Source organism: Vulpes vulpes, chromosome 2 (assembly GCF_048418805.1).
Source record: "Vulpes vulpes isolate BD-2025 chromosome 2, VulVul3, whole genome shotgun sequence".
NCBI lineage: Eukaryota > Metazoa > Chordata > Mammalia > Carnivora > Canidae > Vulpes > Vulpes vulpes.
This window is the reverse complement of record NC_132781.1, coordinates 155,101,899-155,129,757: the sequence shown is the minus strand read 5'-3', so window position 1 is coordinate 155,129,757 and position 27,859 is coordinate 155,101,899. Positions and strand designations below refer to the sequence as shown.

The window sequence follows — 27,859 nt, the reverse complement described above, 5'->3', positions numbered from 1 at the left end:
GTTTATTCCTGGGCTGGGCTCTGCTGCAAAGACTCCCTTGTCTGGGCTAGGTGGGGCCAGGCTGTGCAGATTCCTGGTAATGGGGTCAGGGCCTAGGACTCTCAGGGATGCTAATGTCTCAGCCCAGCTCCACAGAGCCTCAGACCCTTTGCCTTCTAGCTGCTTCCAAGCCCTGTCTGGAGGCCTGGGCTGCCTGCTTGGGAGACCAGAGACCTGGGACCTGCCCTTCGGTGGGGCCAGGGCAGCCTGCGGAGGGTCCTACGGCTCAGAGCCATTCATCTCTCTCCTCAGGCGCTCAGACTCCACCCTCAGAGAGTCACCAGGACATCTATCTATCGTCCCTCCAGAGGAGCTTAGAGAGCTTCACAGCCCTTTTATGGCCTTAAAAAAATCTCTCTGTGACTCCCTGTCCCACTTACCTGGTGAGAACAGTCCGGCTGTTAAGTTGTTTCTCATTACCAAACAAGGGTGAAGACAGTCAAGATAGTCAACCTTTGGCCAAGTTCACCCCAAGTGACAGGAAGGAGACTTGTTTGCAGTGTGGGGGGAGGGGATAATCATTGAGGCCACCTTAGTGGCTGCTGCGGAGAAAAGGGGTGGCGGTGGGGAGGACTGCGGTGGTCAGGAGGGTGGCCCACCCCTCTGTTATGGAGATTCGGGTCTAGACCAATGACCCTGAAGAGCTGTTAAATATTAGTAACAAACAGATAAGAACACCAACACCCGGGCAGCCCAGGTGGCTCCGCGGTTTAGCGCAGCCTTCAACCCAGGGCCTGATCCTGGAGACCGAGGATCGAGTCCCACGTCGGGCTCCCTGCATGGAGCCTGCTTCTCCCTCTGCCTGTGTCTCTGTCTCTGTCTCTCTATCTCTCTCTCTCTCTGTGTCTCTCATGAATAAATAAATAAAATCTTTAAAAATAAATAAGAACACCAACACCTGGTGCTGTGTTGTGAGGTGGGTGCCCTGAGGAAAAGGAGGAGAGACACATCTGGGTACAGAGAAGGGAGGGCCTTGTATACTAGGGAAGGTCGTGCTGAGGCAACGGACTTTGATCCTGTTTCTCAGTAATGTTCAGGACAGACTTCTGGACAAAAGGGTGATGAGAGGTCCTGGCCCCTGAAGGACCCCCACTGGGGTCCACCCCCCTTCCTTATGTCACCTTAGTCTCATCTCTGAGAATCCAAGCCAGTGTGGAAAGCTCCTTCTGGTGACGAGTGGAAGGTTTGAGCTCCAGCTGTGTCACGGCTTGGGTGGCAGCACCCTGCAAGCACGAGCAAGGAGCCATTTCCTCCCAGAGGAGCAGCCACAGGGGCGGCAGGGTAAGCTGGCACCGCGCTGCCTCCGCTGGGGTGTGCGGAGGAGATCTGGGCATGCCACCGCCACTCCCAAACAACTTCCCCCTACAACCTCAGGGAGAAGATCCCATTTGTCTTTGGGCCCTGTTTCGAGAAGGCCCCTCAATCCCTCCACCTCCCCCTAGCCCCTCTGGCCTGGCCTAGAGCTGTCCTGAGAAAACTGGGATGATTCGAGCTCATGAGAAAATGCCCAGTGTGAAGCCACCTGAACTGAGGGAGCAGGTCCCTCACTGTGCAGGCTGATTTGCAAAAGAAACCACAACAGGACACGGCTACCGTTGATCCGACACTGAGCACGTGCCAGGCACTGTTAAGTACTTTATAGACATTATGAACGTCATCCTCACCACATCCCCTTGAAGTAGGCGTCACTATCCCCATTTTACAGATGAAGAAACTGAGGTTTTGAGCAGTGATTCATTTGCTGGTAAGTGGTAAGGTGGGAATTTGAACCCAGATGAGCTGAACCCACGGCTCAGTCTTCTAAGCTGTGAAGTGCGTGCACTTTGCCATTGTGTCGGCGTCGGGAGCCACATGGCCCCACGTTCCTTACGAACCCTGCTCTCAGGAGAGGGTCTGCAACTTCTGCCGGCAGAAGACGCTTGTGTGTGCTCCCTCACTGGTGGACCTGCATTTCACCTGGCATAAAGACTCTAGCAGAGGGACCAGGTCGAGATGGTGTGATTTCCGGCAAGCGGCTTGGTTGGGAATGAGCCCCAGGCCGCACTCCTCCCTGGAGTCTCGCCATCGGGCTCCCTCTGGCTTTGGCCAGAAGTGCAGCTTGTCCTGGTGCTGCCCAGCCTGCTGTGAGGCATCCTTTCCAGGCTCCGTTTCTCAGGGTAGGGGACCAGAGAGGACGTCACCCTCTGTCGAACTAGATTATGAAACTGGCCAGGAGTGGGGTAGGGAATTTTGCATTCAGCATCCTCGGAGCTGGGGCCTGGATCTCCATGAGGTCTTCTTGCCTCGGCTCCCCATGCTCTGCCCGTCCCCTCCTGCCCTGCAGAGCTCTGCTTGCACGTGCTCATTTGTGCAAGATGCGTACCCGGGGCTCCTCTGGCTGGAGTCCTCATCATGCCCAACTTTTTTGCTCCAACCACAGCTCAGCCATGGCAGAGGCCCTATGTCCCTCTTTCCTTCGGTTCTTTCAAGGGCAGCCCCCTGAGGCTGGGCTGCAGAGTGTGCGGCAAGGCTGGGTGTGGGAGCAATGGCCAACCACGTGAGGTTGGGTGGGGACAGGGAGGAAACGTCAAGCCTGCCCTGTCCTCTGCTCAGGCCTCCCACTGCACTGTCAGGGCCAGGCCTCTGAAGAGAGAGTCCAGTTCTGTGGGCTGCTCCAGGTCTGAGGTCTGAGAGGCTGGGCTCTGGGCCTCCATCTCAGACATGAGACCCTCATCCTTGGGACACACAAGGGACTTCAGCAGGCCCCAGGGACTTGGTTCCTGGTCTGTGGGGGAACATGGGAGGGAAGGAGTGTGTAAAGGGAGGGATATCGGGCAGCCCTCGAGCTGGACAGAGGAGAGGAGGGGAAGCTGGCCCTTTAGGTACGATGGTGTCCCTTTGTGTCGCACACTGGGGTCAAGTACTCTGTCCGTGTGAACTCCCAGATGCTGGTGGAAGAAATTTGCTTCTTGGGGGGCCTCCCTATCCAAGGAGGTCACCCCTTGCAGAGAAAGGCCATCTGGGATATAGTTCCCAGCTTGTGCCTCTTTCTGGAGCTGACCTTTAGTCCTAAGGTGTTTGGACCTAGAGAGAGTCACAGGTGGGGAGTCTTTGCCAAAGCCTTCCACGCACGTCCCATAGGAAGAAGGCCAGCCGTCTGGAGTGGTCTGAGGGGTGTAGGAAGCAGGCTGGACCTCAGACATGGCTTGCTCAGTGTAGAATGGAAGCTTGGTTTCGTGGGTTACTTGAGGTGCATAGGAGGGGGGCCTGACCTCAGAGGCAGCCTGGGGTGCATAGGACAGTGGGGAGAGCGTCTGGCGAGGCGGCACTCCGGAGGGCCGGAGGATGGAGATGTCTGGCTGCCCGAGATAGGCCATCTCAGACAGGCTGTGCAGTGGGGAGGCTCCTGGGCGCTCCCTGGGCCCGGACACCTTGACTTGGGAATACTGGACAGGCTGGGCCAGACTGCCGGAGCTGCTCAGGTCCAAGACAGGGATCAGTACGTGCTCCTGAATGAACCGCAGAGGCTGGAAGGTCAGTACTCGCTGGACGTTCTGTGCAGGGACAACAATCCACCCATTAGGGCCCACTCGAATCTCCGGGAGGGGGCCCCGGACGGCTGGGGTCCTCCATGGGGAGGCAGAGGGGATGGCATAGAGCACCCAGGGGACTTTTCAAAATGCACATCCTGCGCATCCCCTTGGCTTTCTAGAGCTTCCTGTAAGCGCTGGGCCTCCCTAAGGGACAGGGCTCCCAGCCCGTTAGGTGCGAGCCACTTCTAACGTCTGGGTTATCTCAAGGAGAGAGATTTAGGCTGTGGTTTCTCTAGGAGGTAGATAGTCCAGGAAGTCGATGACTGATTGGAGGCTGCCCTGGGGTCCACTCCCGAGACCACACTCACTAAGAGCCTGCTGGTGGGTGCCAGGGGCAGAAGGAGAGGGAACGAGGGAAGGCTGGGAGAGTCGTACAGGAAATGGCTCATGGGGGCTTTGGCATGGGGCGCAATGCCCTCCCGCTCCCTGCCCCTCACATAGACAAGAGGCAGCTCCTGGAGCCCCAGGCCTGTCAGATGGGCCCTGCCGCAGACACTGTTGCTTCAGCCCACGTCTTGGGGCTGCCAGTGTGACCCGGGTGGTTTATAGAAGGGCTTAGAAGACTTGGCAACTCGCCTGTGTTCCCAGGAGGCCGTACCCGGCTGCCCATCTGGGCGGGGCATGAGCTCCGGGGCTCCCCATGGGGCCCACCCCTCCTCAGGCCCCTTGCAGAGGCCTGCGCTCTCAGGTCCTGTGTTACCTGCCTGGAAGCGGACGTTCTCAAATCGAGGGGGTTTCTATTCCAAGCCCCCTATTCTCGGTCACCTGCCCTTCTCTAATACACCCTGCTAGGCCGTGTCTGTGTCACCTTTAGGTTGGAGAGGAGAACGAGGCCTAATGTCCTGTGCTGTGTGCTAATCTTCTGGGCCTGTGTCCCCTGCTGCTTTGGGGATCCCCCTTCCCCCCTGCCCCAGGACCTCTCTCTCCTGCCCGGGGCGCAACTGCTCACCAGGGAGTTGGGAGGCCGAGGCAACTTGGTGACATATCTGTAGCTTAAGTAGCAGAGCCCCGCGACGAGGAAGCCCATGGAGAACAGGAAGGCGCCAGAGAAGGAGTATGTCCATGTCCGATCTGGGGGAGCAAAGGGGCCAGAGCAGAAGACTGAGGCCAGGATCCAGTCTGGGCCCTACCCCGTGTGGATGCTGCAGGCTGGGTGCTTTTCCTCCCCTGCCCTCTCCGGCCGCCTTGGGAAGGCCTCTCCTGCCCCCAATATGTGCAGGCTGAGTTAAGAGCCCAAGTAGAGGGCCACATACTAGATATGTCTGAATATCCAGAGTTTATAGATCGTATTCTTACACTGAGTAACATGCGTTGTATGCTCCTGCCCCGACACAGATGCTTTTCATCACAAACTGGAAGGCCAGGTTTGAATTTTGAATTCTTGGACTCCCTGGGGTCCTGTGCTGAAATGTGGAGGTGCAGGGAGAGCCTGCCACAGTCCCCTGGCCCACCGTGGACCTCGTGCACAGGGATGTAGATGCCCCAGCCCACACGGCCAAGGTCATCCACACCCCTCTACACATAGCTGCCTACTGGCCACCCTAGGGGCTGAGGGTCTGTCCATCAACAGGGTATCTCCGCTCTGGAGGGAGAATGCAAGGGACAGATCCACTAGACTGGACATTCCCAGGGCATTTGAACTGGGAATTTCAGGGTCCCAGGTACTCAGAGGGCGGGCTAGAAGGGATGTCACAGGCTCGAGGGGGACCTGGCATTTGGACCTATGGACTCTTCATCTTGTGGGGAGACGAGGGCCGTGGCCAGAGCAAAGCCAGAGAAGAGCCTTCTAAACAGGCCTCTCCTGCCTGAGTCTGAGGCCAACCCTGTCTCTCTGGCAGGGGGCTGGGGACTGAGGCAGAGGGGAGAGAGGTGGCCATGGGAGGGGCCTGTCCTCCATGCCTCCCTACAAAGGTAACGGGCTGGGTGTTCAGGAAGATCTTGCTCAGGAGGGAGCCTGGGGTAGCACCTCTCTCTCTCTTTCTCTTTTTAAAAAATATTTATTTATTTTAGAGAGAGAGAAAGAGCACAAGTGAGAGGGACATAGAGAGAGAGAATCTCAAGCAGACTCCCTGCCACTGAGTGTGGAGCCTGACACGGGGCTGGATCCCAGGACCCTGAGATCATGACCTGAGCCAGAACCAAGAGTCAGATGCTTAACCAACTGAGCCACCAGGTGCCCCTGGCGGCACCCTTTCTGAAAGGGAAGAAGGACAACTAAGGGCTTTAGCGTGGAGCCTTCGCCCTGTGGCCCCACATCTTTGGGATGGGTGCAGCCAGTTCTTGGCATGACACACTTCCTGTCACCAGTCCTAGTGGGACGAGTGAGGGGCATAGTAAGGATGCAGTAGCCGGGATTTTTGCTAAAACTGGTGATTTATGTTCTCCAGGGGGTTTGACTCTCCTGGTCATCTTCCTTCCATTCCCCCTTGAGGCTTCAGCATGGGGTGCTGATCACCAGCTGCCAGTGCCCTTGGCAATGGCTGTGAACCCCCAGAATGCTGGAGCCCACTCCTCACTCCTCCCCAGCCCTTTAGGCTTGGGCTTCTCTGGGTCAACTTCCCACTTGGGTAATACCCTGTCCCCTGTCATGTGATATTCCCATTGCTGCTCCAGGGAGAAGACACGACCAGGATGTCTCAACATGACATGCCTAATGTAACAGGAAAACCACTGCTCCTCTAGCCGGGTAGGACAGGGACTTGGAACAATCCCATGTGCAATTTCACCCATGGGAAGGCAGGAAGAAATCATGGAAACAACATTGGAATGTGGGGTGTTAGAGGTCTGGCTCAGCCACTCGTATGCTGAGAAGCCTTCTCTCTGCTGCACGACCCTCTCTGGTCTACTTTGTATTAAGAGCAGTAGCCAGCAGTTATTGAGCTCTTCCTGTGTGCACTGTGTGGCATGCTTTACCTATGATATCCCACCAAACAAAGAGGGCCAGAGATGCTGAGTCTCAGGACGCTGAGTCTCAGAGAGGCTAAGTGAGTTGGCCAAGGTCACAGAGCTACTCCGTGGGAACTGGGCTTGTCATGCACAAAGCTCTTCTCACAGGCACTACACAAGGATGCCTTGGTTTCCTCATCTGTAAAAGTTGGATACGGGGTAAGATGAGTCCCAGAGTCCTTTCCAGCATCAAGATGTGGGATGTGGCTCTGTGACTCTCCCAGACATCCTGGAAGGTAAAGTGAGAATTCTGGACTCCAGGGATAGGAACAGACCACAGGATATGGGGTCAAGGGCAGGATATATCACTCTGAAATGGAAATAAGAAGAAAAAATACGTAGTGGAGCGGCCTAGCTGTAAACAAAATTGCAAAGTGCTGACTTCAAGATCAGATGAACTAACTAGGTTCACTGACCAGCTATGTGGTTACTGGCAAGTTGCTTGGCCTCTCTGAGCCATAGCTCCTCCTCTGCAAAATGGGAATGAAGCCACCCAAACTGCAGGGTGGTTATAAAAATTAAATGGGGTAATATACATAAAGCATTTAACCCACAGTGCTTGGCAACGGAGTGGGTGCTTAATAAACAGTAGGGATTGTTACTCCTATACTTTATTTTAAAGGATGAGGTGCCTTCTATAGGTCAGCAGGAAATAGCCAATAAGAAGTGTGACTTATGGGACACCTGGGTGGCTCCGTCGGTTGAGCATCTGCCTTCAGCTCAGGTCATGAGCTCGGGGTCCTGGGATGGAGCCCCACATAGGGCTTCCTGCTCAGGGGGGAGTCTGCTTCTAACCTCTTCCTCAGCTGTGCACCGCCCCCCCACTTATGCTTCCTCTCCCTCTGCACTCCCCTCTGTGATAACTAACTAACTAACTAACTTACTAACATCTATAAAAGAGAAAAAGAAGTGTGATTTATGTAAAAGCAGCTACAGTCTCAGAAAAAACAAAAAGGTATCACATCATGAGCTAGATCCTGTAAGGACCAGCCCACAAAAGGCTGAGGGGAGGGTGGTCTGCATGTTGTCAGAGAGCAGGGGGGGCCAGGGGTAGGCAAGATTTGTCCAGCCCATCCAGGGGAGAGGGCCACAAATGGTACACATGCTCCCAGCGGGATGCCTGCAAAGTAGGTTTCCTTTCCCAGTTCTACTCTTGTCAACTTCTATTCTGGTCTCCCCGGTGGCACTTGCCCCACGAAGAGCCTGCCCCGTGCGAGCAGGCCGGGGCTGGCTCTTCCCCCAGGCGTCCCTTCCCTGAGAGTGACTGCCCTGGGACTCGGCAGGAGAAATCAGTCCCTTGGTAGTTCTTGGGGGCGACTGGTGAGTTGAGTTCCTGAACAACACCAAGGACCAGAACCCCTGCCAGGGTGATGCTACCAAGCTGCAGCCTAGCCCAGGGCCCGGCCTCTAGCGGCCACCTCGCCTCTGTTCGCTAGAACACACATCACCTACTGACATCATTAATCTGAAGCTGATGACTAAGGAGGAGGCTCTTTTTCAAATCCATCTGACCCACTACTATCGCTTTCATCTTCTAAACTTGCAGCTCTGAGCATTACAACATTCCTATCTCTGTGAACATGAACGCTAATAAAAATATCATGATGCTGGATGATGAAGAGTCGAGTTTCAGTGCACTAGAGGAAGGGAGCACCCGGCACCATCTCCCTGAGCCGATGACTCAAAACGATTTCTATAGCAGCGCCGTGGTAGGAACGCGGGCTGCTGACCTCAGCCCAGTTCTGTCCTTCGCCAGCTGTGTGCCCTCGTACAAGTTACTTAACCACTCTGAACCTCGGCTCCCACAGCAAAACAAAGTGAAAATCATACTTGTCTTGTAGATGGCTCATGAGGATTTTGCTTTGTGGTGCCTGGTCCCTGGTCGTCGGCACTGCAGAAATGCTAGTTCTCATCCCTGTTCCCTTTCTTTGACTTTGGAAGAGATTGAGGGAGCATATCTTTATCTTCTCTGCTTTGCCTCCTGCAGATGATTTCCCAGGTTATCTCACCTGGGTTAATATTAAGTGAATGTGCTTCGCCAGGGTACACAGAAAGTTGGCCGGTGAGATGAAACCCAGCAGGCTGGAGGGTGGGGATTGAACGGCTCTAATGAGAACCTATCAGCTAACTCAGTGATGGATTAAGGAAGACTGACCTTGATAACACTAATCAGCCCTTCGGTGGTTTTGTGAGCACCGTCAAACCTCACCTCGGTTACCGGGGAAGAAAGCAGAGAGTCAAGATTTGAATTCAGGAGTCCCACCTGTCTCTGGTCTCCGCTGAACTCACCTGGCAGTGTCTTCACTCGGCACACGTAGGGGGCGCTCTCTTTGAAAAAGTTTGGAACAGAAATGGTGATGGTCCCAAGGAACTCTGTGTCAGGGCTCAGGCCAATGAACTCGTAGTCTCTCTGCTTCCCTCCAAGGTGCTGAATTCAAAAGAGAACCCAGAGTGACTCCTCTGATGCGCCAGCCTCCCCAGGAAGCCCAAGCAAGCCTGTGCACACTTCTGGGGTGCTGAACTTAGTACAGTGGTGCTACCAGCTATCCAAACCAAAAACTGGTGGGTCGGTCTGTAGTGATCCATTCCTACCCCCCTACCCTCTGCTTTATCTGCAAACCCAGCCAGTCACCAAGCAACACGTGCTTTCACTTAGAATAGCGTCAGGCCCACAGTGAGCACTCTGTTCATACTGGCTGCTGTTATCACCACCAGCATCACTATCACCTCCAGCACCTTCTCCACCAGCACCGCTATCACCAGCAGCCTCGTCACCACCACCAACATCATCCTCATCATCACCACCACTACCAACATCATCATTATCCCTCCTTCTAGTTTTTCTTCTTCTTCTTCTTTATCAAACATCAAAAACTCTTGACCATCCATCCCTCTCTTGCCTTCCTTACTGCTTCTGCCTTAACTAGGCCTCAACATCTTGAGCCTGGACTCTTGCAGTGACTTCCTTACTGGTCACCTGTCTCTAGTTTGGCCCCTGTCCACTTCCATATTCATCCTGGGGCCAAAGTGATGTTTTTAAAGGATTAACATAGTTCCAATGCTCCTCTGTTTAAATCTTGCGATGGCTTGGCCCATATCACAGGATAAAGCCCTGGTCCCTGCATCCCTGTCCTCTCTCTCTCTCTCTCTCTCGCTCTCTCGGTCTCTCTCTGGCCCACCTGGCCCTACAAGCTCCTGTTGTTCCTGCCACATCTTGCCCTGCTGAAGCAAGCCCTTGCTCCTTTGTAGTTCCTGATCCTTCTGTGGAGCTGCTTTTTAAACTCTCGCCTTTCTGTGTGTCTCTATCCTCTTGATCTTGAACTCCTCCCTTGGTTGCCTCATTCCATCATTCTGGTTCTCATCCTACTTCTCTCGTTGGTTTCAGCACCTTGATTCTATTGTTCTGCAAGATTTGCCTTCATTCAATTTTTTTTTTCTCTATCACCGAGTGATCTTATTTGGACCCCTGGCTCCTGAGATCACCAATGTGTAGAAAACTTAGTAAGAGCTGTAAAGTTTGATGTGCACTTCCAGCTGTCTGCTGGATGGCACTTGGTGGGCATGTCTACCTGATCCCGTCCCAACGTGCTGATCTCTTCTGTCTGGGTCCTGCCCCATCCTGAACCCCAAAGTGGCACCTGTGTGTGACACCTTAGTTCTGTTAATTTTTTAAAAAGATTTATTTATTCATGAGAGAGAGAGAGAGAGAGAGAGAGAGAGAGAGAGAGTGAGGCAGAGACATAGGCAGAGGGAGAAGCAGGCTCCCCGCAGGGAGCCCAATGTGGGAGTCGATCCCGGATACTGGGATCAAGCCCTGAGCTGAAGGCAGACGCTCAACCGCTGAGCCATCCAGGCATCCCTAGCTTTGTTAATAGTATATTCCTTGTTCCAGTATTCAAGTCCAAAACTTAAAGCCATTTTTGACGAAGTGCTTCTCACATCCTTTGTTTCTAATTGCTGTTAAGTGATCCATAAACCTTCCTTCAAAGGGCCAGAAGCTGTGTTCTGGGGCATTCAAAAACTAAGAATTTTATTCTCTGGGTCTTTGCATTTCAGCTACATCTTCCCCTTTCCAGGCACATGGAAACTAGGGTTATTTAAATTCTATTTTTTTATTTTTTTGAGGTGGGTGTAAGTGGCTGAAGAAGTACATAAAAGGATTTTACAACTTACTGCTTTGTGTAACTCATGGTTGAAATGGCACACATTGCAAATCGTGTGATGCAAGTCCAGCAGAGTTGCTGAGGCCCAAGATCCCTCCTTCCTCAGATGTTTTACTGCCTCTGGCTTCCTCCAGGCCCGGTTATTTCCAGCCCCTACCATTGCAGGAGGGTCTAACTTTCTACCCTGATCTTTCTTTCATTTTCACATTCAATCTCTCTTCTTTCTGCTCCCAGTAACTTAGAGCTTCTTTGGACCAACCTTCCCCTAAGGCAACAACTATAAACTCTGGCTAAATAAAAACTACCTGTAGGTAATAGAGGATGAGTAAAAGCATGCAGATATTGGAGAAAGGAAGAAAGAAAAGTTATTGGGTGAATTTATCATCTTTTAAAATGTCTTTTAGCTTGAAAGCAGGCCTTTACCTTGTGGGATGGTTTAAACCTAAATGGAAACCTTATAATCTTACTAGTTTGATTATTAAGAAGACAGGGTTCTGGGCAATCCCAACAGCTAGAAAGTGAGGGGAAAGACCACAGATAGTAGAGGTCTATAGAGAGAGAGGCCCAAGTTCTGAGTATAAACTTAGCCCAAATCCCTGCTTGGCATCTAAAGCCAGGAGGGTAAACTCCAAGCAGCCCAGGTAAAGATGAAAGAATGGGACTGAAATTTTGGAGTTTGAAGTCCAGTAAAATTACCTGCCTGCTAAAACAAAACAAGCAAAACAAATCAATACTCTTTGGAGGAATAGAACAGAATCCAGAGTCCCTCCACTATGCCATTCACAACATCCAGGATACATTCCAAAATTGTTAGACACGCAAAGTAAGAAAAAAATGTGATCCATATTCAGGAGAGAAAACAATCAATGGCAACCCACTCCAACATGACCAAAATACTGGAGTTAGCAGACAATGATTTTATTTTATTTTTTTCGTTTTAAGATTTTATTTACATATTTATTTGAGAGAGAGCAAGATTGAGAGAGCACAAGCAGGGGGAATGGCAGAGGGAGAGGGAGAAGCAGGTTCTCTGCTCAGCAGGGAGGCTTGGGGACTTGATCCCAGGACCCTGGAATCATGACCTAAGCTGAAGGCATGACCTAATGCTTACCCGCTTAATTGACTGAACCATCCAGATGTGCTTAGACAGTGGTTTTCAAGCAGCTAGTATAAATATGCTCAAGGCAGTGAAAGAAAATGTGCTCATATTGAATGACTAGGGAATCTCATTAGGATGTAGAAACCATGAAAATTGGAAACTTTAGAACTGAAAAATAAAATATTTGAAATAAAAATCCTACTTCAATGGTCTTAATAGCAGATTGGAGTTGACAGGAGAATCAGAGAACTTGAAACCAGATTAACAGCATAAGGAGAATTAGCCGTGATGGCTACACAACTTTTTTTGCATGTATTAAGAACCATGGAGCTATACACTTTAAAAGGGAGGATTTTATGGTATGTGAATTATATCTCAGAAAAGAAAGGGGCAGAGATGTCAGAATGTTATCTTCAAGAGATGCACTTTAAATATAACACATAGAGTGACAATAAATGGAGGTAAAAAGAAATATGTCAGGCAGGGGCACCTGGATGGTTCAGTTGGTTAAGCATCTGCTTTTGGCTCAGGTCATGATCACGGAGTCCCAGGTGGGCTCCGTGCCTTACTCAGTGGGAAGTCTGCTTCTCCCTCTGCCCCACACCTGCTTGCATGCAGTCTCTCTCTCTCTCTCTCTCTCTCTCTCAATCAATCAATAAAATCTAAAAAAAAAAAAAAAAAAAAAAAAGATATACCAGGCAGACCGTAAGTGTAAGGCTGGTGTGTCTATATGAATAATAGGTGAAGTACACTTCAATACAGAAAATAATACTGGAGAAAAAAGGACATTTACTAATGATAAAAGGGTCAATTTATCAGGAGCCTGTAACAATCATAAGTGTGTATGTGTTTGATAACAGAGTTTCAAAATGCATGAAGCAAATCTGCCCAGAATTAGAGGGGAAAATAGACACAGTCTATATCCACAGTCATAGTTGGAGATTTTCATATTCTCAAGAATTAAAAGAATGATAGATCTTCCCCAAATCAGGAAAGACAGAAGATCTGAGTAACATGATTAGCCACCGTTATCCAACTGATATTTATAGAGTGCTCCACCAAACAACTGCAAGATACACTCTTTTTGAGTGCACATGGAGGACTCACCAAGATGGGCCATATGCGGAACCACAAATTTAAAAGAACTGCATTCATGCCGAGTATGTTCTCTGACCACAAACCAAATTTAGTTGTAAATAAATTAACTAAGGCCCAAATATTTACTAACAGATGGTACGATAAGGACGTTCCCTGCTCAGTAATCTCTAATTTCTCCCCTGACTACTAAAATAAGCAGAACTGCCTCTGCCCACCACCCCAGCTCTCTGCCTCCCAGCCTGTCTTCCCAGGTTTACCTCCCACGGCTCCTTCTATGTCAGTGGTTCTTAAACTTCAGGGTGGGTAAGAAGCACTCGGGTTGCTGACTAAAAATTCAGATCCCAGAGGTGCCCCTGCAGAATTGCATCAAGTAGATTGGAAGAAGGCCCAGGAACCTGCATTTTAAATAAAACCTGCAGGAGATTCTGATGCCATTGGTTTGGAACTGTGTTTTTTTTTTTTTTTTTTTTAAAGATTTATTTATTTATTCATTCAGAGAGAGCAGAGACACAGAGAGAGAGGCAGAGACACAGGCAGAGGGAGAAGCGGGCTCCATGCAGGAATCCTCACGTGGGACTCGATCCCAGGTCCCTAGGATCACTCCCCGGGCTGCAGGCAGCCCTAAACCGCTGAGCCACCAGGGCTGCCCTGGAACCGTGTTTTGAGAAACTGCTGCGCATGAGAAACTGGTCTGCATGTCTCCATGATCCAGTTGAATTGGGCAGTTTACTGCTTTTGCAGTAAGGTTTTACATTTTCCTGCTTCTCTCTCCGATCATGGGGGGCAGTGAGAGAAAAATGTGGGCTGTGAATAGAGCTGGATCTGAATCTTGACTATGCTGTCATTGGCTGAATAATCTTGAACAAGTGCCTTAACCTCTTTGAACCTCTGTTTTCTTATTCAGAAGATGGAGATGGTAACCCCCACCTCACAGGGTTATGGTGAGGAATAAATGATAAAAAGCATGTATTACTTGGCACCAGAAAGTGTTCTGATCTGGAAGTTTTTCCAGAACTCTTTGAATAGCCATCTCTTCTCCTCCCTCTGTCCCCACTCCACCCCACACAATATTCTTCTTTTCCTCTATCTATAGCTATTCGAATTCTTGTTTTAGCTCCTTCACCATTCACTAGATTATAAACATCTTGGGTGTGGGAATAGTCATTCAATGGAATGATGGATTCATGGCATATGCTAGGGAGAAAACACATTTCCTGGATATAAAAGAAATACCTCATGAATCATTTGATCATTTATGTCCTTGCTTCCCACCTTAGTGATCTTAAGACACTGGATCCAGTTCCTGCCAATACTGGAGAACCAGCAAAAAGAACTGTAGCAGTAGAAGTAGATTTCAGCATTTTCCAAAGTGGACATCTGAAGATGTTAGTAGAGGTTACTAGGATATTATATGGCATTTGTAAAAAAAAAAATAAAGTTAAAAATTATGCAAAACAGAGTTTCTCTGGTCAAGAAATTTGAAAATTTGAGAGAAGTTGTATTCAATGAACTGAAACTGGAGTGTGGCTTTGTAGGACTTATCAGAGATTTTAGCATGCTACTGTCTATGTGATCTACAAGAGGGAAGGCTGTGTTTTGGAAAATGCTGATTTATAGAAAACATCTCCTTTCTACTTAAAGCAATGCAGATCTAATTGACAGGGAAATGAGTTTCCCAGGCAGCGAAAGACCAAGGAGACACATATATTTACCATTTGGTAGGTGTGGTTGACCTGGAGCTCTAAGCGGTAGAATAGGTCCTGGAAGATGTCCTCCAGGGTTAGCCGGTGGCCATCCTCTGCGTGGATAGGTGTGGAGGTGGGATGGACAATCATCTGGATGGATCTCACCTTGGGAATACAGGTCACATCGGGTGGTTTGATGGTAGCTGGAAAGGGGAGCAAGAAAAACAAAAAAAGGCTGGGATCAGCCAGTGGTATCTGAGGTTGCCCCGGACCAGGGGACTTGCCTGACTGCTTCCCTTCTCTCCCACCCCCACCCCAGTTATGCTTCTGAAAACAGCAGCCAAACAAACAGGTGAGAAAAGTGCTGCAAGCAACCGGTGTTTGGGTTTAAGGCTGGCAAAGGGGTGCCCACGGGTCAGTGGGCAGAACCCAGGGAGAGATGGGTACTGGCCTCCTCGATTAACCATGCCCTTGTGTCAGCCACCACAATCCCCACCCTGGGTCTGCCCAGAGCACCTGTTTCCCAGTCTACTGGCAATGACAGCTTCAGGGCCTGAGGGTTCAACTATATAAAGTGAGCAGTGTTTGGGGCGCCCCAAGTTAGTGATTTGACCCCAAAGGCCAGGCCTGAGGTCTTTCCCAAGATGTAATTTTCTGAATAGCCAAATAACCTTTACTGGTTTATAGAAATTGATGAATGTTACAGATCTTCTCTCCCCCAATTGTGCATATACAAAAATATTGCACTCAATTTCGGGGATTCATGAGCCCTACTCCCCCTGAGGCGAACTTCTAAAAATCCCTCAAGGGTCCATTGACCTCCGAGATTGAAAACATTGGAGCTAGAAGAATGTTCACTTCAGTTTTTTTTTTTTTCCAGTTTTGTTTATAAAATTGAAAAGCTGAGTTAAAAGTCCTCAAAAAGGGAACCGGGGGGAGTAAATTAAGAACACCTCCATAGAACAGGTCACCTTGCAGCTAGGAAATGTCACATTGTAGAAAAGTACTAAATGACGTGGGCAAATGTTCCTGGTGGCATTAGATGAAAAGCACCCCACCAACCAGGTTACAAAAGAGTAGGGACAGTCGCTAGTAACTATGATTTAATCAATCAATCAATCAATCAATCAATTAATTAATTTTATGATTAAGTTTAAGCATTCTGATTATTTTGGGCTACTTTCACTTTCCTTTGTGCATTTCTCTATTTTCCAGACTGTCTACGATAAACATGTATTAATTGGATAAACCAAGAGAAGAAAAAGAAAGCAACTTGTTTAATTTTAGTTTTTCTTTTCTTGGGAAACCACGTGGCTGTTAAGTCCATTGGTGAACATCTCCACCTGCTTAGCTTGTGTGGGGAGTTTGGCAAGTCAGGTTCACTTACTCATCAGTCATGTATTGAGCACCTCCCAGGTGCCAGGCCCTACTTGAAGGACCGAGAACGTGGGGTCTGCACCCCCACATGGAGGCAGGTGGGGTACAGGCAGGCAGACAGACACCATCACTGCAGATGGTGATAGGAACTATGAGGACAATGCACAGTCGACTGTGGTGACATAGTGACATGAGGCCTTTGGGGCCGAGAGTGGGGGATGCCCACTAAGGAAAGATGACCAGCTGCACGCAGAGGCTCTGGTTGGGGTGACCTTCCCTGAGAGCCACATCTCTATCTGGCCCCTGCCCAGGATGCAGAGCCCTGCTGGGCTTCCCCTCTCCCCTGCAGTGAGGGGTGGCCACTCACTTTGTTGCATCGAGCTGAACCGGTCGGTCATCTTGGTGGCTGAGCGGCCTCCCGCGCTGACGGCAGTTACCCGGGCGTAGTAGTGCTCCGTGTGGTTGCCCGTCTCCGTGGTCAGGTTGCAGGATTTCCGGGTGATCCTCTGGCAGCCCTCCTTTGCCAGCCACTCTTTCTTTCCATACCTGGAAGCATGGGAGGGGCCGGAGCACATCTTTAATGAACAGGCCTGGCACCGGGCCTGCGGTTTATTAAAACTGATAATGATATCTAATATTTACTTAGAACATTCTGTGTCCCGGGCCCCCTATGTGGTTGATCGTTCTCACAACGATCCCATGAGGTTCGTACATGATTCTCCCTCCTTTCCGAATAAGGAAGCTGAGGCTTACAGAAGTAGAATCTGGGCAGCTGTCTGGACCGTGAATTTGGGGACCCAGCCAGTCTGAGTTTGCATTCTGGGCTCATCGTCACTGTAAGCCTTTAAGGCACAGCTATCCCCATTTTACAGATGAGGGAAGTGAGGCTCAGAGAGCAGAAGTGACTTGTCACAGGATGAAGTGGCAGGACCAGCGAGGCAACCCAGGTTTGCAGACCCCTGAGCCCGTGCCAACCTCCTCCTCTGCGAAGGAAGGGAGATGAGCAGGAACAGGGGCATAGGCTCAAGGGAGTGGACACGACTCTTTGTGGACCCAGCCTCCCTGATAATAAGAAAACACTTTTATTATTTGCGAGGCACAGGTGCTCATGACTCTCTAGTGTAATCTACCTAAGAATCCTATGTGAAGTTTCCCTTGCTAGACTTACTTTCTAAGTGGGGAAACCGAGGCTTGGCAAGATTACCCCATTGCCCCAGGTTCCAAAGCCCAGCTTGGGCAGTTTGACTCTAGAGCCTGTACTTTAATTTTTTTAAAATATTTTATTTATTTATTAATGAGAGAGAGAGAGAGAGAGAGAGAGAGAGAGAGGCAGGGGGAGAAGCAGGCTCCATGCAGGGAGCCCGACGTGGGACTCGATCCCAGGACTCCAGGATCATGTCCTGGGCCGAAGGCGGTGCTAAACCACTGAGCCACCCGGGCTGCCCAAAGAGCCTGTACTTTTAGCTGTTATTTTATCCTCCTGTTGCAAGAGACCACAAAGGAACAAAGCTCTCTACCTGGCGGGGGGTGGGGCAGGCTGTGTCACCTCAGTCCCGGTGGGGACGTGGGGACATAGAGGGGGATTTTCTTAGAAGGGCTGATTTCAGAGCAGAGTCCAGAGAGGTCATGGGGTGAAGAAAGCCTACGTTTTATACTCAACACTGTAGACCACGTCTGGGGTGCTCTCCAGGCCACTGTCCCACGTCAGGATGTTTTCGAAGTTGCTGGACTGGAATTTTACGTACTGAAGAAGATCCGAGGTGTCCTCAGCAATGTGAGCTGCAGGAAGCGGGAGCAGAGTGAGCAGATAGATGGGCACGAGGATCCTGCCCCCAGCCTTCCAACAAGTTGTCCCAGGAGGGCAGTACCAGCACCCATGCACCAGAGATGTTGCAACTGACCATCACCATTCTCCTTCACTTCTTTTTAATTTTTTTTAATGGAGCAATAATTCACATCCCATAAAATTCACTATTTGAAAGCCTGCAATTGAATGGTTTCTGAACATATTCACAGAAGTTGTGAAACCAGGGCCACTACCCAAGTCCAGAGAATTGTCATTACCCTAAAAGGGAACCCCATGTCCATGAGGAGTCCCTCTCTATCCCTTCCTTCCCCCAGCGTGAAGGCAACCACTAATCTGCTTTCTGGCTCTATGGCTCTTTCTGGACTTTTCAGATAAATAGTCTTACGTATGTGGCCTTTTGTGTCTGGCTTCTTTCACTTAGCATAACATTGTCAGGATTTCTTCATGTCATAGCATGCATCAGTACTGACTTCCTTTTTATGGCTGAAAAATATACCACTGTATGGCTTTCGTTTATCAGTTCAGTAGATGGACATTTGGGTTGTTTCTACTTTTTTGGCGATGGTGAACAACGCTGCCGTGAACATTTGCGTACAATTTTTTGCGTACAATTTTTTAACTGGAAACACCCTATGTTTCCAGTTCTGTCGGGGTATAGAGCTAGGAGTGGAACTGCTGGGTCATCTGGTAATTCTGTTGGACTTTCTGAGGAACTGCCAAACTGTGTGCCAAACCATCTTCCAAAGGGGCCGCATCATCTCACGTCGCCACCAGCAGTGTGTGCGTGCTACGTATTCCACGCTCCTGCCAATGCTTACTGTCTCCCCTTCACATCCGAACGCACCTGAAGTTGGCGTTCTCCCTGGATATTGGAGAGAGCTCAACTCCACGTTGACTATTCAACTAAAACATCCAAGAGTAACTTCCCCAAAGTCAGGAATTCCAAACAAGGCTGGAGAAGACGTTTGTGAGCTCCTGCCTCTCTGTTGGCTGAACCAGTCCCTGCCCACCCAGCACGGGGAGAAGGCAAAGCACCTTATTTTATTTTATTTTATTTTATTTTATTTTATTTATTATTTTTATTTTTTATTTTTTTGGCAAAGCACCTTCTACAGCCACACAGACCTCACCGGGGGAGGGAGGCTGATGGAGGCCGTGTATGGGCAGGGCCACCCTGGGGAACCTGTTTTCTTCATCTCTAAGATGGGAATAACTTACTGAAGGCAAATACTAATGACAAGAGCAGCAACTGAAATGCGCTCCAAGTCCCAGGCACTAGGCTAAGTCTCTTCACTAACCCTCCCGACAACCTGAGGAGGCAGTTACTCTCATTACCCCCATTTTAGGGATAAGAGGAGCTGAGGCCCAGGGAGGTTTATCTCCCCAGTGTCTCAGTGAGTACGTGACAAGTACTCATCGCAGTGCTAGACTGGTCGTGGGAGAGGGGACCTAAGGCCAGAATCCCCAGAAGAGGACCAGGGAGGGTCTACACTCCTGATGCAATCTTGAACTATAAACAAGAGCTTTCACTTACAAAACTCTGCTCTCGGTCCTCCCAGCTTGGTCTGTGGAAAGGAAGAGGGTTGCAGGAATATGGCAGCCAGAGCTGCCAGCTGGCTCTGAGCATGCTCAGAAGGGCCTGGTTGGCTGGCGTGGGAAATAAACAGGTGCGGACCCAGTCATATCAAGGTCTTGGGGCCCTGCGTGCATATGTGTCTTTGATCTATGTGCGCCTCGCCCCACCCTGGCCATGGCCATGACCACCAACAGGCCTAAAGTGTAAGGGAGTGGATGGTTATTTACTCCCCACTCCAAGTCTACATAACAATATTTTTGCAATAGGGGTCCATAGGGGACACCTGGGTGGCTCAGCGGTTGAGCTTCTGCCTTTGGCTCAGGGCGTGATCCTGGAGTCTAGGGATCGAGTCCCACATTGGGCTCCCTGCATGGAGCCTGCCTCCTGCCTCTCCCTCTGCCTATGTCTCTGCCTCTCTCTCTCTGTGCTCTCATGTAAATAAATAAAATGTAAAAAAAAAAAAAAAAAAAAAAGGAGGGGTCCATGGGCTTAGGAGGCACCTGTGGGCATGGGGAAGAGTATCTGGACAGCCTGACCCTGCTGTGCATCCACTGGCTAAATCTAAGGTCACATTCTCTTTGAATCCGAGTTGGTCAGTCCCAACAGCTATAGATATCTGTGTTGCAGGCTTCCTGAAGCTCCCAGAACACGGCCTAGGGGACTTGGGGGTGGGGGAGACATGTCTTACTGCCTCCAGCCAAAGTGATAGCTATGCTCCTGAGCCCCGAGGAGTGGCTGACATCTGTTTGGATTTGAGTCTGGGCAGAATTGGGGTCTGTTTTGGAGGGAGCGGTCCTGGATTCAGGGCTGGGTCTTAAGATAAGGGAGAGAGTCCACCTGTGGTCGGAACTGAAGGGTGGCTTCTGGTGGGAAGATAAAATTACAGCAGAAGAAAGAGGGAGAAGTGGGATTTGAGAGAAGGCCAGCATCTATCTGAGGCTGAGCTTAACTACCCCTAATGGTGGGTTAGCGGCTGCATTGGGAAGGTTGCTCGTTGGGGTCAGTATCCTGATAGGCTAGTTGTGGTGAAGGGAGCCTGGTGGCTGAGGCTGGGACTTGTTCAGGAGGTAAGGGGCCCAGGTTGGAGGAGGTTGGCACCATTTTCCAGGAGGGAATTGAAGTTGGGGTCTGGAAATGGGGTGGGTAGACCTTGGCTGGACTCTTCTTTTAGGGGGCATTGAGGACTAACACGATCTTTCCCTTGGGGCACCTGGGTGGCTCAGTTGGTTAAGTGTCTGACTCTTGATTTCAGCTCAGGTCATGATCTCAGGGTCCTGGGATCGAGTTCTGCGTTGGGCTCAGTGCTCAGTGCAGAATCTGCTTGGGATTCTCTTTTTTCCTCTGCCTCTGTCCTCTGCACCCCCTGCACTTGGGCTCTCTCCTTATCTCTCTCTAAAATAAATAAATAAAATCTTAAAAAAAAAATCTCTCCCTCTCCTGCCCCGCTCATTTCTTTTCCCCCTCAAAGCCATCATGCGTTCCTCAGCCTGTGGTTGTTTCTGCACTTCCTGGGTGAAAGTCTACATTGTGAAATCCTGGGAACACATGTGTTGTCTAGAAACTGACAGACTGGTAGCCTCCATGAAAGGAAGTTTTCACATTTATTTGGAAAACAATTTTATGTCAACAACTCGGGAAGCTAAGGAAAAGCAAACAAACAAGGATAATCCAGAATATTCTGGATTCAGCCTAAGAATGCTGGGGCAGAGGAGACCTAGCGACCAGAGAACCTTCCCAGCTCTTAACAGCTCTTAAGGCTGTTTCTCCTTGGTCCCCATCTGAAGGGTCAAGAGCCTCTAAGACTTCCAACCAGAATGGAGTCTTTGGGGGAAGCAGCAAGTCTTCCTCACTCATCAAGGACCCAGTGTGTTGGGAAGGCCCAGCTTGATGCCGGAGTTGGGCAGACTGGAAGGGCCCAGGTGGCAGCTGGAAGCACTGTGGATCCTGCCGGCCTAGCAGGGGACCACAGGAGAGGGGGCTGGGAAGCTCCAGCTCTTTATGGGCTTCATCCTGCACTTGAGCTAGAAGGGGCCTTGCAGAGGCCATCCCTCCCTGCTCTTAGTCTGGACTATGCGTTCACTTCCTGAGAAAGTTCCCTGAATTTTATTAAACATCTTGGGGAGCATAGAGACAATCTGGAATCTCACGTATTTGTCTCAAAGTTCTCTATAATGATAAATCAAGAAATCCATTTTATTGGATTTGAAAACTGTGCCCTTTAGTTCAGTTTTAAAAGGGTCCTGGTGTTTTAAGACCTGTTACTGTAGCAGACCTGGCTGTTCCTGGCAAAAATGCTCTTTTATTTTATTTAAAAATTTTAAATTTAATTCTATTTAATAACCATATATTGTATTATTAATTTCAGAGGTAGAATATAGTGATTCATCAGTTGCGTACAACATCCAGTCCTCATTCCATCAAGTGCCCTCCTTCGTGCCCATCACCCAGTTACCCATCCCCCCACCCATCTCCCTTCTAGGGACCCTCAGTTTGTTTTCTAGAGTAAATGCTCTTGTATTCATTTATTTTAAAGATTTTATTTATGTATTGGGAGGGAGCACAAGCAGGGAGTAGGGGCAGAGGGAGAAGCAGACTCCCCACTGAGCAGGGAGCCTGATATGGGGGCTCTATCCCAGGACCCTGGGATCATGACCTGAGCTGAAGGCAGACGCTTTAACTGACTGAGCCACCCAGATGCCCCAGTTAATGCTCTTTTAGATCTAGCATGAGGGGTCAGGAGAGGCCCCCAGCGGGTTATGGAGAGAGACGATGGCTGCACTCAAGTTCTGTCCATCTATCCTCCCCCCATCTCTCCTTGTTGGGCCGGTTGTCAGCCAGAAGCAGAGGGAGGGAGGGTACAACTATCACAATTGTTCAAGGGGTCTGTCTCCCTCAAGCCAATCCTCCATCCACTGAGGTGAGGGCATCTAGAACCCAGTTCAGACAGTTGGCTGCATCCCTGGCTCTTGAGGTTGGTTGAGTCTCTGGAAGAGCCCAGGGTCTGAGGGACCTGCTCATTCTCCCCAATACCCTGAGGTATTCCCCAGATCTCCAGGGAAACTTGTCACCCAGTGCAGCCCTGGTGGAGAAGAAAATGAAACTGGCCATCCTGAGGCTAGCTGTGTATGTGTGTATGTGTGTGTGTGTGTGTGTGTGTGTGTGTGTGTCTATAACCCTGATCAACTATCCTGGGTATGGGGGGAGTCTAACCACAGGGCAACGGGCACTCACCGGCCAGGGATCCCACCGCCAGGATGGTCAGTAGCGTCCTCATGGGGCCGGGCTCAGAGCCCCTTTTGTCCTCCCCGGGCTGAGCACAGATGGAGGGGCTGGGAAGCTTTGCAGCCGGGCTGGCAGCGGCGGGGCTCCACCCGGCCTGGGGGCGGGTCGGAGGGGAGGGTGGGGCCTGAGCAGGGGGAGCCAGGTGCAAAGGTGTCTGGTGAGTGTGCTTCGGAATTCCAAGTCCTGGGCAGGATCCAAGGGAGTTCCCCTCCTACTTGCAGAGAACAGTAACAGTGACAGGCCAGCTTGTTTGTCAGGTCTGGCGGCTGATTCAACCCAAGGCTCTTCCGTGCTTTATCAGAAAGCTCAGAGGCAGAAAAAGGCAAAAATTTGACGTTGTGTTTCAAAAACCTTCCAGATGCATGTGTCTTTTGTCCCTCTAATTTTATCATCAGGAATTTGTCCCGAGGATAAGAACTGGGGCAGACAAGGGAGCAGAAAATATGTTCCAGAATGTTCCTTGTGGCAAAGGAAGAGCTGTGACTTGCTGGCTTTGTTCTGGCAGGAAGAGATGTAGGGTGTTTGCTGCTCCTCTGGTGCCTCATATCAAAGCAGGTTCTCCATGTGGGATGAAGGCCTTGGGGATAGCTTTCCTTCTAGAGAGGTTGTTGGAAGTGAAAAGCCCAGGTATTCTTATCTTGAGCCTTGGGGGTCTGGGACTTTCAAAAGGTTAGGAAAAAAAAAAAAAAAAACAGGTATCAAACTTCAGTGATTCTGCTGTGCTAGAGATAGGGGCAAAAACTCCTGAACTGGTCTTTGGTTTGGGACAATGACAATTCATACTGCTGACCCAAGCAGTTATTTCTGCCATCTAGAGCTGTATCCACAGGGATTAATGGGAAGTTCACTGGGACGGGTGGTTAGGAAATGATTTTCTCCTTCTTACTGGGCCTCAGGGAGGTTGAAAGGGCCTGGATCTGGTTAGGTCGGACATGATCTGAGATCTGTGCCCCTGGGAAGAGTTTGGCTGGCTCCCGCCACACAGCAGCAGGCTGAGATCCATGCAGAACTGGTCCCTAAGCAGCCTATAGATGCATCCAGAAGCCTATGGTGTTTGGATGTAGTAGACTGTGATATCCAGCAATCTGCATTTCAGTTTTTCTTTTCTGTGTTGTAATTGTTTTCTTTCTATCAGCTGTGAGTCTTTGGTGAAGTTTGTTTGACCAAACAACCAAAATGGAGCTGTGCTTTGGGGGAATTAGGGTATGGCTTGTGCCAGTCATGTAATTTCAGAAAACTATTGGAATGTGGGAACATTCAGACTTCATTTCTAATAGTAAATAGGAAAAAAAAAAAAAAAAAAAGGAAGAGCCTCCGTGTCTAACAATAGAGGGTTGGTTAGCTGAATAATGGTATGTCTACCCAATGCAAGATGAGCACAGCCTTGCATTTGAATGTGCTGGAGAAAATATTTGGCGGCCAAAGATCCCCCATATTATGTCAAATGAGAAGAAGCATGACATATACTATGTACAGTCCAAGTCTGGTTAAAACACACATACATATGGGGGCGCCTGGGTGACTCAGTTGATTAAGCGTCTGCCTCTGGCTCAGGTCATGATCCTGGGGTCCTGGGATGGAGCCCCGAGATGGGCTCCCTGCTCAGTGGGAAGCCTACTTCTCCTTCTCCCTCTGCCCCTCCCACTTCTCCTGCTCATGCTCTCTCTCAAATAAATAAATAAAATCTTTTTAAAAATCCACATACGCATATAGAAGGAAAAAAGTCTTAAATGATATGATTATAATGTGAAAATATCAATGGAATTATCTCTGGGTGGTAGTAGAATTATAGGCGGTTTTTACTTTCTATCCTTTGCTCATCTGCATTTTCTAAAGTTCTTATAGGCAAAACATTATTTTATATTAAGGAAAAGCAAGGTACTGAACAAAACAAAAAGGCAGTAAGGAGGTGCCTTTTCAAGGCTGTACCGACCTCCTGCAATTCCATTTCCTCTCCCTTCTCCAGACTTCTTCAAAGCCCTCTGAAATGATTTCCTGTCCTGCAAGATGCTCATAACAACTTCAGCTCATCACAGGTTCACTTTAAAGATCCTTCTAGGAAAAAAATAAATAAATAAAAAATAAATAAATAAAGATCCTTCTAGGGCTCTGATTCTGACATTGGCATTATCCAGTATTATTCTTCGGGTGTGCTCCTGTTTAAGACTAGAGGGGACAGACTCGGGAGAGGGCAAGGTGAGGCAGGAGCACCATCTTTGAAAAACCCTAACCCTAACCCTAACCTGTTGCATGGAGAAAAAACAGGGGGCAGTGGGGACACATGTTAAGGAGGCAAATTCTTTTGATTTAAAGAAATAGCTCTCAGTATGATAGTGTGGTTGACTTTAGGATGGGCTGCTCTTGGTTGCTGGGGGTGCCCAGTAAATGGCTGTGACCACTGCTAGATGTTCCATAATAACTCCATTCTCTGGTCTTTAAAATTCAAAGGTTCTTGTCTCCCCAGGGAGAGAGAAAACATTCTGAGTGCAAAGAGCACCCCTTGTATTTCTCCATACCCTGCTGGTGGCTGAATATAGGGCAACTATCCAACGTTGAATTGACTTATATAGCTGCAGACTCCCCCTGCTGAGTCTCTCTGGTTTAGATTGCCAGAAAAATGCATTTGTTTGCTTTCTGATAAATTTCTCCAAAGCACCTTGCATCATCTTGACTGTGAGCCTTTGTCCAAACTTTCTATCCCCTTTCCATCCCCTTTTTCCTATCTAATACCTGTTCATTCTTCAGACCTCTTCTCAAGCTCACTTCCTCTAGGAAGCCTTCCTTGTGTGAGCCTCTATCTAGGCTTGGTCAGAAGGCCCAGTTCTGTGCTCCCCGGCCTCCTGAATCTCACCCACTGGGTCTGTTCCCCCCTGCTACTGTCTAAGGGGCCAAAAGGTGTAATTTGGTCTCCCTGATATCTCAGCATCTACCATGATCTGAAAGAGAGCAAGTACCCGGTAATATTTGCTGAATGGTTGAGTCTGCTGGGGGGAGCTGGCCAGGGCTTCAATATTGGTGTGTGTGTGTGGGGGAGCAGAGAAGAAACCCTAAGCTGTAGGGAAAAAAGCACATCCTAAAATGACAAATACTCAGGAATGTGACCTGCTTCTGTGCCTTCTTTCAACACCCAGGGATGCCACAACCTGTTTTGCAGAAGCAAGAACACCAGAAGGCAGTGGGGTGTGTGCTGGGGGAGGGGAGAGTCCCCTTGGTTGATAACTCAGCAATGAGAGAGCCTGAAAGGGGCCCCTGATCATTCATGGATCCAAGCCCTGGCAACTCACCCCCAAGCCTGTTCTTAGAGAAGAGACTGAGAATCAGACTCACTTTGGAAAATCTGGCTCTAAGCCTGGGCTGTCAGTCAGGGACATTGACTTTAGTGTTCTGGGTCCGGAGCCTGGGTCTGGTCCCAAACCTGCACCTGACTCCAGGTGACCTTGGTGGGTCTTGTCTCCTTTCCGGGCCTGTTTCTCTGTAAAAGAGGCTTGGTCTAGAAGACCTCTAAGGGCCTTGGAGTTAGAGCAGTCTCCGCTTCTGTGTCACTCTGGGGCTGGAAACCTCCCCTGACTTCCCAGAATTCCCTTCCTGGCTACGATCAGTGATACAAGCCCAGTGCAGCTCAGCGTTTATTGACTCTGACTTATAATTTCAGCTCTCTCTCGGGGTAAGGAATTCCTGAAGCTTCTTACATGCTTAGAAGACCATGCTTCTTCACAAAAACATTAAGGAGATCTGTGTCTTGTGCTAGAATTGGGGGGTCCAGTTTCATATGTGACCTGGGAACCAGGAAGTGAACAGAATGTGGGCTTTGGGGAGACAGACCCAGGTTCAAATCCCAGCTCTGCCCCTGAACCTGATGTGTGCAGGTGGCTTACTTAATCTCTGACCCTGAGCTTTCTCATCAGCAAAAGGAAAGTGAGAATCTTCTTCTCAGTGTTGTTGGGAGGATTAAACATACCTAGGTCTCTAGACAGTTTCTGAGGAGAAGCTCTAGGGGAGTTTCCTGTTACAAAATGAGGAACCAAAGACCAAGGAGGTCTTTTAAAAACCTTTGCCAAAACCCAGACTCCTGGGTGTCTGGGTGTGGAGATGGTGGAAGTGATAAGTGTTCTCTTAAGAAGTCTGAGTTGCCTGTAGTTTCTGAAGCCAAATTCCAAGGGATAGAAGTGAGGGCATTGCATCATACAGATTAAGCATGGTGGCTGGATTCAAGTTATTTGGAGGGGGCACATTCCACGACAGGGCCTGGAGCTCAGAGATAGGAATTAGGGTGCAGGGAATCTGAGCCCCTATTGGAATCTGGCTGCTGAGATGTCTACATAGTGCCCAGAGAAGCTGAGGCTTACTGTGGGGTGGGATATGCTTTGCAAGAATGGATGGGACTCATCTTGGAGGCATGGATACCTGGAGCGGGGCCTCCCAACTCCTGCTGATGTTTTTTTCTCACCAAGACAGGGTGTACTCTTACCTTGAGATTCTCACCTTCTCCTCCTAACCCACTTAGAGAGGCAGTCAGGGGGAAAAAACTCTTGATAATGTATGAAAAGCTGTTGAACCTCTGCATTCCATACCATCATGTGCCAAGGGGTGGGGCTGCATGTCCTGGAATGGGTCCTGGGGCCAACCAGTATCTCTTGAGTAATGAACTCATGGAACTGACTCATTCATTTAGATATAGTCTCTGGCCTTTTCTTTCTTTCTTTCTTTTTTTTTTTTTTAACCCAGAAACTCTCATCACGTTAGTCTCATTTTGTATACACAGTGAATGAGCTCAAAGAAGCTAGAAGCAAATAGCCATCGATCAAGTCCTAAGTCCTAACTGATGGGAAAGCAGAAGTTATGGTCAGGGAGTGAAGGTACTGTCTTGTCTCCCACTTCTGACCCGTTCCATGCCATTTCACTCACTGACTGGCACAGATTCCCCCCCTCGGGCTGAGGAAGGACCATCATTCACTTGTGACAGGAATTTGGGACTTGGGATGGTGCCATCTAATGCTGCCTTATATGTGACTCAGCCATAGCCAGCCCCTCATGAACTCCAGTTCCTAGATCAATTCACTTGTCCATTCCTTCATTAATTTATCTAATATCAAGCTTCCACCCTCTGCCAGGAGGAAAACACTCCCTTCCCTAAAGGAGTTCTCCAGATGCAACAGAGCACCCTAACCTGCCCTCTCCCAGCTCCAAGGACCTGTGCAATCTAGCAGCCCTGCCT

At 49.4% G+C, this 27,859-nt stretch overlaps 1 protein-coding gene across 1 annotated transcript; it reads right to left on the bottom strand.

Moving 5' to 3' along the window:
• Positions 1-1,629: 1,629 nt before the first annotated feature.
• IL22RA1 (interleukin 22 receptor subunit alpha 1) lies at positions 1,630-22,912 on the bottom strand. Its single transcript, XM_026012538.2, has 7 exons — positions 22,594-22,912; positions 17,626-17,758; positions 16,347-16,525; positions 14,630-14,805; positions 8,847-8,985; positions 4,561-4,682; positions 1,630-3,572 (listed from the first exon to the last, which is right to left on the bottom strand). The coding sequence occupies exons 1-7, from the start codon at positions 22,634-22,636 to the stop codon at positions 2,628-2,630; spliced, it is 1,737 nt and encodes a 578-aa protein (XP_025868323.2). The 5' UTR covers positions 22,637-22,912; the 3' UTR covers positions 1,630-2,627.
• Positions 22,913-27,859: the final 4,947 nt, after the last annotated feature.

Coding starts and splice junctions, on each gene's coding strand:
- IL22RA1 (XM_026012538.2), bottom strand. CDS start 22,636: ATGAGGACGCTACTGACCATCCTGGCGGTGGGATCCCTGGCCG. Junction 17,759..22,593: donor GGCGGTGGGATCCCTGGCCG/GTGAGTGCCCGT, acceptor CGCTTCCTGCAG/CTCACATTGCTGAGGACACC. Junction 4,683..8,846: donor CCGAGTGAAGACACTGCCAG/GTGAGTTCAGCG, acceptor TTGCTCCCCCAG/ATCGGACATGGACATACTCC.